We start from the raw sequence: 14,853 nt of genomic DNA, 5'->3' as shown, positions 1-14,853 counted from the left end.
CACACACACACACACATATATATATATATATATATATATATCTGGAATTGGTGCAACACAAATGCTTTTAACCGACAGCCCAATTATGCACATATCTCGTGAGCTGATGCACGCGTCAATATCGTACAAATAACCTAGCCAATGGAATTCTACCGTTAAAATGAGACGCTAGTGTTGTTGGCAATTACGCATAAACCTTGTTTCTATGATGGGGTTTATGTGTTTCTTATCAATTGGCATGAACGCTCACATTCGCGCATGTCACTCCATAGGCATGTGCTTGCAATGTATGAGATTTAGTATATCTGTATGAACAATCCAGACGACGACGTGCTTACTGTTATTCTGTGGGACTCATGCAAGTGTCCTGAGTATATGCCACAGATTGTAGCATGGGCTGTGATAGGCATCCAGTATATTTACAATTTATTAGTGGCGTAAGGAATACCCTATTCTTATCGTTGTACCACAGATCTGTGCCGTTACTCGATGCCGTGGAGTCTACTTATATCTCTTGTCTTTTTATAGCCCCTATTGATTACCCCTTCCGTTTGAATATAGTTTTGACTCGGGCGAGTATCGAGGTCTCCACGTGTTCATCGCAACCTCAACACTACTCTCTTCACTTGGCAGTTGGTAAGTATGGAGTGGAGGTGGCATCTCTTCCGTGGCATCGTCGCTTTCCTTTTCTCCGTTTCAACGTTTTGCGCCCCGGGAATGACACTGTTCGTATTTCTCTGTCTGTTCTCAGCCACAATGGCTGTACAAGGTATAAACGTATATCCAAATGGATGCATGCACTGTGTACTGTAAGCTGTGGTATGTATGTAAAGTACTTGTCATGGGCTTGTATTCATATATACCAATACACTGCATCGTATGTTGTATAGTTGTAGATGCTTGTAGCCTAGTGTGCTTGGGCTGTTGTGTACTTACTCTATACGGATCTGGTACTTCTTTGCCATTCAACGTACATACCGTTCACTCTCTCGCACGGGGAAATGGCTGCGTTGGTTGGCATGATAATGTCCATGTTGTATTTGGATATCATTACGTATGTTTCGTAGAGGCTGACGTCTGTAGGTGTACCTGGTTACGCATGTGAGCGTATACATAGAAGTGTCTGGAGTGTTTGTGTACACACACCAAGTATTACATGGTACTGTGGTTTGGCTCTCATTTGTTGAGTGGTTTCGCATGTGAGCGTTTGCATAGAAGTGTCTGGAGCGTTTGTGTCCACACACCAAGTATTAGTTGGTACTGTAGTCTGGCTCTCATTCGTTGAGTGGTTAGTGAATGCCTTGGCCTGGTTGCTGGTTGTTCGAGGACCGTCCTAATTGATTGTTGAAGGCGACAGCTTGCGCTGGAGTTCGAGGCTCACTATAGTGCATATTACAAATGAATGCACACATGTAGTACAAATTAACAGATGAATGTATATTTTTAGTACAAATTAACAAATGAATGCACACATTTAGTACAAATTAACAAATGGATGTATATTTTTAGTACAAATCAACAGATGAATGCACACATTTAGTACAAATTAACAAATGAATGTATATTTTTAGTACAAATCAACAGATGAATGCACATATTAAGTACAAATTAACACACATGTGTCTGCATCGAGAGCGCGTCCCATTGCTTCTGATGGAAGTCTTAATTCAATGTGCATCTTTCCATGTCCAGGCATATTCTCTGTGGCGTTTGGACTGTATGTTTGCAATGGATGGGTCTTCTTCAGCGGTCTGTTTGACATCTCGATCAGCTTCCTGACACTGACGTATCAGGTATAGTCGTTATTTGCAGATATAGGTGTAGCTAGGCTATGAATGTTTTTATTTGAAGATATGTATATATACTTAGGCTATGAATACTATATTATATTTGAAGATATATATATGCCTAGGCTATGAATGTTGCATTGTATTTGAAGAAATATATATACTTAGGCTATGATTGTTATATTTTATTTGAAGATATATATATATATATATATATATACCTAGGCTATGGATGTTATATTTTATTTGACGATACATATATACCTAGGCTATGGATGTTGTATTTTATTTGAAGATATGTTTATATACCTAGGCTATGGATGTTATATCTTATTTGAAGATATATATATACCTAGGCTATGGATGTTATATTTTATTTGAAGATGTATATATACCTAGGCTATGGATGTTATAGTTTATTTTAAGATGTCTATATACCTAGGCTATGGATGTTATAGTTTATTTGAAGATATATATATACCTAGGTTATGTATGTTATATTCAGTTTGAAGATATATATATACCTAGGCTATGAATGTTATATTTTATTTGAATATACATATATACCTAGAGTATGTATGTTATATTTTATTTGAAGATATATATATACCTAGGCTATGGATGTTATATTTTAGTTGAAGATATATTGAAGATATATATATACCTAGGCTATGAATGTTATATTTTATTTTGAATATACATATATACCTAGAGTATGGATGTTATATTTTATTTGAAGATATATATATACCTAGGCTATGGATGTTATATTTTATTTGAAGATATATATATATATATATCTAGGCTATGGATGCTAAAATTTATTTGAAGATATACATATATATACCTAGGCTATGAATGTTATATTTTATTTGAAGATATATATACCTAGGCTCCTAGGCTATGAATGTTATATTTTATTTGAATATACATATATACCTAGGGTATGGATGTTATGTTTTATTTGAAGATATAAATATACCTAGGTTATGGATGTTATATTTTATTTGAAGATAAATATATATATATATCTAGGCTATGGATGATAAAATTATTTGAAGATATATATATACCTAGGCTATGAATGTTATATTTTATTTGAAGATATATATACCTAGGCTATGAATGTTATATGTGAACCTATTGTGTATAAGCACACCAAACACAAATACAGTTATTCTAATTTTGAAACGGAGAATTTGCTGTTGCATATGTATATATACTATGATTGCCGTAACGTAGCTAGAAATAAGTGGACATATGTGAACGATGATACGAGTCTATAGATATATTTGGATATGCATCTATTTTGATCCCAATTTATGCACTATTGATGAATTTGTAGCTATATGTACGTACATACATTCATGTAGCATGAAAATCTGTTTGTATTTACTATCGATTATGTAGCATGGTATTTTATATGTATATACTATCAACATGTACACACACGCACACACACACACACATATATATATATATATATATATATGTATATGTGTGTGCATTAAATTTTATTATATATATATATATATATATACGTATATGTATTCGTATTTGTCCCTGCCCTTCGGAGTGTGGTTACTTGACCGGCTGTAACTTTTTACATTTCACTCTCGCACTTTGTCTATTTCACTCCCACACTCTCTATTTCACACTCACACTATGCATGTTTCAAGCGTACCCCGTACGCTCTTGGCTGAGCCAGCGTCTTGCTTCCACTCACCGGCACAACGTATTTCTATGAACAATGCATAACGTATTCCTATATACAATGCATAACGTATTCCTATGTACCATGCATAACGTATTCCTATATACAATGCATAACGTTTTCCTATATACAATCCAGGACGTGACCGCCTTGACTGTGCTGTACTTTGTGGCTTTCCGGATGTTGTTCTATGGCCTATACTTTGTCTCCAACGCGTGGATATCGCCCACCTCTCAGGTGCCCCAGGTATGTGAAAGCTCATCCACTTGCAGTCGCAGATCCTGCATTGTATCGAGTGTGCATATAGGCGTTTATATATATATTATCTACTCATGTTGTGTATAGTGCCATAAACATAACAGTTCAACATAGTGTGCATATAGATGCTTATATATTATAGGCGTCTGTTTCTGAGCTCAACTTTCAATATACGGCGCATCAGTGTCCTCCAAACAAATCGAAATGCATACCTGTGCTGCTTATATAGCTGTAGACTCATCTATCTAAACACGTGTGTAAATTATCTATTCAAACACGTGTGTAAAGTAAGAATGCATACTTTTGCTGCTCTATATAACTATAGAAGCACACTTCCATTCAAACACATGTTCGAATGTATACCCGCATTGGCACAGGACTGCAACGACGTGTAGTGCTGTCTCTATTCTAGCGTCTCAATTGAAGCACCTTTGCACAAGCGAGTCTCTCATCTCTCTCTCTCTCTCTCTCTCATCCTCTGCACGCATCAAACATCAGGAGGTGACCTTTGCGCTGGGCACGAATGGCCTGTTCTTCATCCTAGGTGGGCTGTGTCTGGTGGTTATGCACCCTGCTGAGGGTGTGTTGGTGCTGCTGTGGATAGTCGCGCTTCAGGCGCTGTTCGATAGCGTCCACTCACTACTCATCGCGAGAGCACTGTACAAATTACAGCACTCGCACTACGCCCCGGCACCCACGCTTGAAACAGCCTGACGCGGATCGGATGCAAATTGGCCCCATCGAATGGCAGACCAGGTGCAGGCCCTTGTGAGGCGGTCCTTTTCGTTGAGAGCGAGACAGAGTGGTACCCCAGGTGCGGCATAGCGGGGGTAGGCACAGGAGGTCTCGTCCCACCGGGTGTACCGATCGGCCATCGGACATCCTCACACAAGGCGGGAGCTAGTTGTTGACAACGACAACAACCCTTGCACCCGCTTGTACGTTTAGCTGATGGGCCGTATACTGTATAGCCCTGTTTTCACAATCGGCATGTGAGCGATATACGCATGGTATCATCATAAGCAACACCTCAGCCCGCCCACGAGCACGAGTGGCGTCTACAGGAGTCTCCTTCCACTCATCACTCATCCGCAGGCGATGCGATGGACCTCTACGCTCGCATTGGTTGTAGGGTTTCACGTATTTGTGAATGTACAGTGTCCTACGTGCTCTATTGCGTATGGAGTCTTGTGGTTGAATGGTACACCCTACCTTTCCGACCGTTCCAACGATTCGTAATGGTCTGTTTAACAACATGAAGATACTTTCGCAAGGCCTGGGGAGATCCCTCGCCATCAAACATCTAATAAAGTTGGCCTTACATATTCGATCTTTAGCGTACTAGATTATCTGAATCGGTTATCGTTTTCATAGCGTATCGGATGGACATACGTACATATTCGTATGTGATATTCTGAGAACATATTGTGCTGCACTCAGCGGGTTTGAAATAGGTGGTTTATTCCTTAAATGCAGATATACCAGGTTCTTCCTGTGTACAAATCTATGATGATGCGGGGTTTTTTTTCTCGCGAAGCTAATTAACCCCGTTCCAAACCTACTCAACATGCTCCTGTGTGTAATCACAAACGGGATGTATGCTAGCCCACTCCAGCTTCGCAGTCTCTGTAGTTACCATGTGCTGATTTGCTATGCCAGGGCAAGACTCAACGCATACAACGGGGCGCATACGTTTTCTTTGATTGGCCCTAGACAACCCACAGCCAGTGCGTGGACTCGTTACTGAAGGGCTCTCACGCTATTTTCTCAGGCGTTGCTCAGTAACGGATAACAACTGGAGCGAGGCGAGTGCGGCGGCCCGCTATGTGAAGTGTTTTACTTCGCTACACCAGAGCCTTCTAAGAAATAGACATACACAAGCATGTATAGGAAGTCGCATACATCATCACTTCGCTGCACCGTAGACTTCTAAAAAATAGACATAGACAAGCATGTATATGCAGTCGCATACATCATTACTTCGCTACACAGTAGCCTTCTAAAAAATAGACATACACAAATATGTATATGCAGTCGCATACATCATTACTTCGCTACACCATAGCCTTCTAAGAATTAGACGTACACAAGCATGTATATGCAGTCGCATGCATCATTACTTTGCTACGCCGTAGCCTTCTAAAAATAGACATACACATGCATGTATATGCAGTCGCATACATCATTACTTCGCTACACCGTAGCCTTCTAAAAAATAGACATACACAAGCATGTATATGCAGTCGCATACATCATTACTTCGCTACACCGTAGCCTTCTAAAAAATAGATATACACAAGCACGCATATGTAGTCGCATACATCATTACTTCGCTACACCATAGCCTTCTAAAAAATAGACGTACACAAGTATGTATATGCAGTCGCATACACCACCGATTATGTTGCGGCGAACTGTGCCGATGCGCTTGAGATCAGTTTCTCCTGTGAACACTTCAATGGAAAGCCTAGACAGCTTCGGAGATTGTGAGGACCAGTTGCATGACATACCGTAGTTGGATATTCTCAAGAACATAGATAATAAAATAGGGTTACATCACTCAAAAGTATAAAGTAGCCGCGAATCCAGGCACAATCATGTAGTCATGTGTCTGATGAGCAGGTCTGTCTGTGGTTCATTTATACACCAATTGACACAGAATCATCTAAGCACCTTTTCTAATTAGATGGGATAGACTATATACACACCCTTTCTAATTAGACGGGATAGACTATATATAGACCCTTTCTAATTAGATGGGTTAGACTATGTACACACCCTTTCTAATTAGACGGGATAGACTATATATACACCCTTTCTAACTAGATGGGTTAGACTATGTACACACCCTTTCTAATTGACGGGTTAGACTATATATACACCCTTTCTAATTAGATGGGTTAGACTATATATACACCCTTTCTAATTAGGTGGGTTAGACTATATATACACCCTTTCTAATTAAATGGGTTAGAATATATATACGCCCTTTTTAATTAGATGGGTTAGGCTATATACACCCTTTCCAATTAGATGGGATAGACTTTATATACACCCTTTCTAATTGGATGGGTTAGACAATACATACACACCCTTCTAATTAGATGGGTTAAGCTATATCAACACTAATTAGAAAAGTTAGACGATTTGTACACCCTTTCTAATTTAAGTAGTAGGTCTACACGATCCAACCAACCCTAACACGAACCCGAGAATTCATCCGATCTGATGTTTGCATCTCTATCAGTGTGTGCTGTTGTGCATGACAATCGATACCTACACTCACGGAAGTGTTTGTAATAGTGTACCACGGAGTAATTTGGGTTTTAGGATTTAAGGCGTCCGGTACGAAGATAACCCATAAACACAGACACAGCGACAGACTGAACGTATTTGATTTGATCAACGTTGTGGTGCCTAAGCTGGTAAACCCTAAGCGGAACCACTCGCATAGTGCGCATTTCACCTACTCTTGCCAAACCCTACGTTTACCAGACCCTACATTTCACAGGCGTGATCCCATAGCCTCCTAATCCTATATAGAACAGGAGGCTATGGTGATCAATCAAGGCTCACCACCTTAAAGCGGGGTGAGTCTGACGTGCGATTGATGATGAGGTAGTGTGTCAGCATGGTGTGACTGTGCACTTATAACAAGCAACCAGGCCACAGCTGCCCCATGGGTGAATGCAAGCGCGATCCTAAGTGATTTCGGGTTTAGGGTTTTTAGTGTGATGATGTCGACTGTTCCTTGGGTTAGGGTTTTAGGGTTTTAAGTGGGTGCGTACTCACGTTTGACCGTGGACCACACACCTGTTTAATGCGGCATAGCACGCTAACCTATCTAGTTTACAATTACAACACACAACACGCACACTTTACACGGAAACGACGTGTTGGATAAAAGCTGGCTGCCTATCATAAATTGATCAGACCTTGCAAGGATATTGAACTCTGCGAAGTACGTTTACTGTTACAAATAGTATCGTATAGTACAACGAAGTTCGTTTACTATTACAAATAGCATCGTAGTGTACAACGAAGTACGTTTACTGTTACAAATAGTATCATACAGTACAAAGAAGTGAGTTTACTGTTACAAATAGTATCATATAGTATAACAAAGCAAGTTTACTGTTACAAATAGTATCGTATAGTACAACGAAGTGAGTTTACTGTTATGAATAGTATCGTAGATTACAACAAAGTACGTTTACTGTTACAAATAGTATCGTATAGTACAACGAAGTGAGTTTACTGTTACAAATAGTATCGTAGAGTACAACCTCAGCGTCCATAGCAAGATAAGATTTCCACATACCTAAACAACGTGCTTTGCATCATATGAGAATAAATATACTCATAAACACGTGCTGGACAGTTAGTTAGTCATAGGCTGAACCTTCACAGCAAGATTAATGGGTACATCACTGTGCGGCCAAAAAGTGGGGCAGCGTGCAATACGATCGAACACGACACTTCAGCGGGTTGGTCAATCGCGTGCTTTGTAGATTGCGTCTGTATTTACTTGCGTTACTAAATTGTTTTTTACTTCTCCCCCCGTTCGGGTAAGGTTCTAGGTGTAACCCTAAACCTAAACCCCCCCCCCCGTTTCCGCGCCATCCGTTGTGATGGTGTGCAGCGGTTGGGGGTTTTCCGTTGTATAAGTTCCATTACATATTCATCTGTAGGTCAATCCGAGCCATTAGTGCGTTGTAACGTAGCATGACATTACAGACCCCCCCCCCTCCGTTGCTTAACGTGGTTCTCCAACGTAGTCATCCACTTGACAATGCAATGCAATGGGAGTGCCGAGTCTCTGGTACAGTAACGAGTATGTTTAGCCCCGAAGTTCGGCCGGTTGGCTCTCAGATCCCTCACGTGTGGCAGAAGGTGTAAAATACAACGTATTCACTCTGATGCCATTTTCCGACACCCACGTACCACGCAATGAAAAAAAACTGACCACTGTGTGCATCACCATAGGTTGCCATCTGATGGTTTTAAGGTTCAGGGTTTAGGGGTTTGGGTTTTAGGGTGGAGAAATGTACCACTTTGCTTCACATCATCTATAAACCCCGCGATTTAGGTGATGTGAATTCCACACCCCAGACTGGTACATTGAACTGATCGGATTCGCCGCTAGGACCTTTCGCAGTCTCATACCCATCAAACCGTGGTATTGCTTTGTACTGCTCTCCAACTGTTCATGGCTAAATAAGTCTGGTCTGGTCGGATTCCCATTACTGAACGCGACGGACTAATCCCGAATCGTTCCCACAACAATGGGACTAGTCCTATTCCATGGTCAGATTCCCATCACTGAACGCAACGGACTAATCCCGAATCGTTCCCACAACAATGGGACTAGTCCTATTCCATGGTCAGATTCCCATTACTGAACGCAACGGACTAATCGCGAATTGTTCCCACAACAATGGGACTAGTCCTATTCCGTGGTCAGATTCTCATTACTGAACGCGACGGACTAATCCCGAATTGTTCCCACAACAATGAGACTAGCCCTATTCCAACGAAACAGGGTTGTATGCTGTCCCCCGCTGCCTTGGTATTGGTGCTGTGCTTGATGTTGGATCGTATCAGACTCTGTGACCCGGCTAACACGACGACATACTTTCTTATTTAAGTCGCCACTTCTTAATTTGGACGTCATCGTTGTATGTTCAGGGTGCCAATACGATAATACATTTATGGCATTTCGTATACCGTATTATGTATATATATTGACTTCATGAGCGAGAAAGTTTTAAGCACGATTGATATCCGGGCGTTGGAGTGAGTGTACGATTTCCTGCGTCTACGTGCTGATGCCACAGTTCTCGTCGTGGTATGTGTTTGCATCAGACGGACTGATCTGTTGATAGAAGCAAAAGCGGACTGGTGTGCTTTCATCTCGTACCAAAGCGCACCCAGGCAGCCATCCTGTGCAGAAGTACCATACACGTATATATATATACATATACATATAATATAAAAATATACATATACATATCTAGGAATCGATCTCCAGCGCACACTCATCTGAATTACTGCCCATACTCCTGACGCTGCCCTTGCTATCCCTCGTGCCCATCTCCACGCCGCGTTTCAGCTCTCCTTCCTGGTTGTGCCTGTTGTCCGCCCCCGTTCCGTTTGCTTCCGCAGCTACGGCCAGGCCAACCATTTCCTTCACTTTCTGAACCGTACCCATAAGTGTGGGACCGTCCATGTTCAGGTTGACATCCGCGTCATCGTCCGAGGATAGGTTGTCTTCACCGAATTGATTGCCGCTTTCATTCTCGTCGCCCGTTTGATACTCGTCCATGTCGGCTGTGCACACAACAAGCGAGAGGTTTAATGAATGTGTGATATAGAAAGGAGAAGTCATATGGTGACGAGAGGTTTAATGAATGTGTGGGATAGAAAGGAGAAGTCATACGGTGACGAGAGGTTTAACGAATGTCTTGAGAAAGAAAGGAGAAGTCATATGGTGACGAGAGGTTAAATGAATATCTTGAGATAGAAAGGAGAAGTCATACGGTGATGAGAGGTGTAATGAATGTCTTGAGATATAAAGGAGAAGTCATGTGGTGACGGGAGGTGTAATGAATGTCTTGAGATATGAAGGAGAAGTCATGTGGTGACGAAAGGTTTAATGAATGTCTTGAGATATAAAGGAGAAATCATGCGGTGACGAGAGGTGTAATGAATGTCTTAAGATATAAAGGAGAAGTCATGTGGTGACGAGAGGTTTAATGAATGTGTGAGATATAAAGGAGAAGTCATGCGGTGACGAGAGGTTTAAATATACGATAACAAAGAAACATACCAGTTAACGAACAACACATGTATACATCAACACCAAACCATTCCAAACTCACATACTCCCACCATAATATACGAAAACATAGAAACATCCGAGCTAACAAACAACACACATACACACCAACACCAAACCGTTCTAAAACTCATATATATATATATACCAAAATATACGATAACAAAGAAACATCCACAACACATATACACACCAACACCAAACCATTCCAAACTCATATATATTTATATATATACCATCCGCTTCCTCCGTCTCAGCACCGCTGGTGGCTGTGGCGGGATTGCCATCGTCGTCGCCCATGCCCTCTATGTCCTCTTGTCGGTGGTTGCGTTTGTGTTCATTGTGCGGCACTCGGTCGGCTGCGGCAGAGGTGATGGAGTGGCGGGCGTGTTCGTATACCTGTAGCAGAGGGTTGTGGGTGTGTGTGGACTAAGAGGATAGGTATATATCATAAAACCCTAAACCCTAAAACATGAGTGGATGTGTGTGCTATGAGGATAGGCTTATACACACATGATAACACGTTGTGTGGATGTGTGTGTTATGAGGATAGGCTTATACACACATGATAACACGTTGTGTGGATGTGTGTGCTATGAGGATAGGCTTATACACATATGGTAACACGATGAGCGGATGTGTGTGCTATGAGGATAGGCTTATACACACATGGTAACACGATGAGCGGATGTGTGTGCTATGAGGATAGGCTTATACACACATTGTAACACGATGAGTGGGTGTGTGAGCTATGAGGATAGGCTTTTACACACATTGTAACACGATGAGTGGGTGTGTGTGCTATGAGGATAGGCTTTTACACACATTGTAACACAATATACACACATTGTAACACAATGTGTGGATGCGTGTGCTATGATATAGGCTAATATATCTGTGTATGCGTTATACCGATCGTGTTGAGCGCAGATTCATGCTGTCGTCGGCGAATTTGACCTCCGCCACACGATGCCACTCCTTCAGCTGTCGCTTGATCGCACGTACGCGTATCTTTAGCCGTAAACGTTTTGCTATGGCCCCCAAATCGCCCAGAAAGTACATTGCCCTACGCACAACGGAGGCGTCCGCCTGGTGGATGGTGTGCAGTTGGGTGTGTGTGTGTGTGTATGAGAGTGTGTGTATGTGAGTGTGTTTATGAGTGAGTGTGTGAGAGTGTGTGCATGTGTGTGAGAGTGTGTGTATGAGAGTGTGTGTATGTGAGTGTGTTTATGAGAGTGTGTGTATTTGAGTGTGTTTATGAGAGTGTGTGAGAGTGTGTGTATGAGTGTGTGTATGTGTGTGTGTGTGTGTGAGTGTGTGTATCAGTGTGTATGTGCGTGAGTGCGTGTATGAGAGAGTGTATATGAGTGTGTGCGTGTATGAGTGTGTGTATGAGAGAGAGAGTGTGTGTGTATGAGAGTGTGTGTATGAGTGAGAGTGTGTGAGAGTGTGTGTATGAGAGTGTGTGTATGAGAGTGTGTGTATGAGAGTGTGTATATGAGAGTGTGTGTATGAGAGTGTGTGTATGAGAGTGTGTATATGAGAGTGTGTGTATGAGAGTGTGTGTATGAGAGTGTTGAGAGTGTGTATGAGAGTGTGTATATGAGAGTGTGTGTATGAGAGTGTGTGTATGAGAGTGTGTGTATGAGAGTGTGTGTATGAGAGTGTGTGTATGAGAGTGTGTGTATGAGAGTGTGTGTATGAGAGTGTGTGTATCAGTGGAGTGTAGGTGTGTGTGAGTACGTATCAAGGGGCGGATGTTATGTATACTACATGCTATGTATACTACATGTTATGCATACTGCGGTTGGACGAAATAGACGTTTGTTAAAAGTGAACGCATGTCAGTTCAGAGAACACATGTCACTCGCAAACGAAACGGCAGTTGACATTATATTATGTGACCATACATGCCACACGATAATGCACAAAATACTTGTACATATCAGCCATTGTATTGGCATTCTACTTGTACATATCAGCCATTGTATTGGCATTCTACTTGTACATATCTGACATTGTATCGGCATACTACACACCTTTCCGTATTGGCGGATGGGGTCCATGCAGATGGCAAGGATGTATGGGAAGTCATGCACAGGTGCGATGGCACGAACTTTGTCCTCTGAATCACATGCGGTGGTACGAGGGAATCTGTGGAGAGACGCCGGGGATAGAGATCAGGGTATATAGACAGGAGAAGCACAGTATGGGAATACAGTAGAAGATATATATACAAACAGTATGGGAACAGTGGAGAAGATATATAAACAAACAGTATGGGAATACAGCAGAAACAGTATGGGAATACAGTAGAGGATATATATACAGGAGAAACACAGTATGGGAATACAGTAGAGGAGGTATATACAAACAGTATGGGAACAGTGGAGAGGACATATTTACAAACAGTATGGGAATACAGTAGAGGATGAATATACAAACAGTATGGGAATAGGTAGAGGATATACATACAGGAAAAACACAGTATGGGAATAAAGATATATATACAAACAGTATGGGAATAGAGGGGAGGATATATTTACTGAAGAAACACTTATTCTCGACCAGTCACGCTCTATGTATATTTCAATCGTTACAATTACACAGTAGAGGATATACAAGAGAAGCACCCTACTAAGCTTAAGCCTTAAACCCTGAACCCTAAAAACTACACCGGAAAGAAGCAGGTATAAGATAGCTAACAAATAGTATCAACGAAAAAGAGACTAGACGCGCACAGAGGGCACAGAAGAAATGTGTACGAAAAGATATCCACCATCCAACAGACACAGGGGCCGAAGGCGAATATAATATAATATAATATAATACAAAACAATACAATACATTACAATAGAATAGAATAGAATAGAATAGAATAGAATGGAATACAACACAATAGAATAAAATAGAATACAATACAATATAATACATAACAATAGAATACAATAGAATACTCGACGCTACGGACACGGATGCATATGTTAACCCAAAACAGAAGGAAAGAAAAACGCAGACGAATTGAATATGCAACACGGCAGTACAGTACAACATTTAAGACATTCCCACAGCAGACCACCAACGAACCTTAGAACCACTAGCCCATCCAAACACCACCCAAACACTCGGACGGGTACACAAACACAAACAAAGACAGAGACAGAATACAGAAACAAATCACTGACACGATACGACAAATAATAAAAATAAAAACTGACACAGACGCGCAGTCAAGCACAGGGAAACCTCGTACCAATCCACGTGTGAAACAGTACCACACAGAGTTTTAGGGTCAGGGTTTAAATTTAAAACACTGAATCGGTGGGATAAGATGACCATACTATAGAACCCCCGTCATCATACTCGGGAGTCACCTATCAGCGCAGATAGGCAGACATACACACACACACAACATATCAACGTACTTTGACCGACTGATAGACAGACATGCACACACACACATTTGCGCAATAACACACACATAACACATCAACGTACTTACACACATAACACCTCAACGTACTTACACACATAACACCTCAACGTACTTATACACACAACACCTCAACGTACTTACACACACAACACCTCAACGTACTTACACACATAACACCTCAACATACTTACACACATAACGCCTCAACGTACTTACACACACAACACCTCAACGTACTTACACACATAACACCTCAACGTACTTACACACATAACACCTCAACGTATTTACACACATAACACGTCAACGTACTTACACACATAACACCTCAACGTACTTACACAAATAACACCTCAACGTACTTACATATATAACACATCAACGTACGTACACACACAACACCTCAACGTACTTACACACACAACACCTCAACGTACTTACACACACAACACCTCAACGTACTTATACACACAACAACTCAACGTACTTTGACCGACTGATGCGCGAGAACACAACACTCAGCGAGTCCAAACACTGCACCGCCGTCTGGGGGTCGTTGATGCCTGGGGAGAGGGCGCGCACGGCTATGTCTGACAACTGTTGGATCTGCAAGGTATATGAAGACACACGATATGAACACAACGTATGCACGTAGGGATACGGAGGGGGGTGTATGTGTGTCGGTCGCGTTTTTTGGGGAGATATATATGTATACATATACATATATATATATATATATATATATATATATATATATATATATATATATATATATATATATATATATAATAATAATATATATATATATATATATATACTA

At 41.2% G+C, this 14,853-nt stretch overlaps 2 protein-coding genes across 2 annotated transcripts in view; one reads left to right on the top strand and one right to left on the bottom strand.

The window, feature by feature from the left end:
* Positions 1–631: 631 nt before the first annotated feature.
* SARC_08976 (hypothetical protein) lies at positions 632–5,089 on the top strand (the record flags this gene model as incomplete). Its single annotated transcript, XM_014297033.1, has 4 exons — positions 632–769; positions 1,693–1,793; positions 3,640–3,747; positions 4,258–5,089. Coding segments are annotated over 4 exons (563 nt in total), but the record flags the coding sequence as incomplete, so codon positions are not given.
* A 4,683-nt stretch (positions 5,090–9,772) lies between these two features.
* The window catches only part of SARC_08975 (hypothetical protein), a gene marked incomplete at its 3' end in the record, with an annotated part of 12,977 nt that continues 7,896 nt past the window's right edge, over positions 9,773–14,853 (bottom strand). The window contains exons 7-11 of the mRNA XM_014297032.1: positions 14,521–14,596; positions 12,637–12,751; positions 11,510–11,686; positions 10,834–10,996; positions 9,773–10,089 (exon numbers count right to left, since the gene is read on the bottom strand). Coding sequence (XP_014152507.1) covers positions 9,773–10,089; positions 10,834–10,996; positions 11,510–11,686; positions 12,637–12,751; positions 14,521–14,596 — 848 coding nt within the window. The remainder of the gene's footprint in view (positions 10,090–10,833; positions 10,997–11,509; positions 11,687–12,636; positions 12,752–14,520; positions 14,597–14,853) is intronic.

The sequence above is a fragment of the Sphaeroforma arctica genome, assembly GCF_001186125.1.
Source record: "Sphaeroforma arctica JP610 unplaced genomic scaffold supercont1.863, whole genome shotgun sequence".
NCBI classification, from domain to species: domain Eukaryota; class Ichthyosporea; order Ichthyophonida; genus Sphaeroforma; species Sphaeroforma arctica.
Note: the sequence above shows the minus strand (reverse complement) of the source record. Positions and strands in the feature narration are given on the sequence as shown.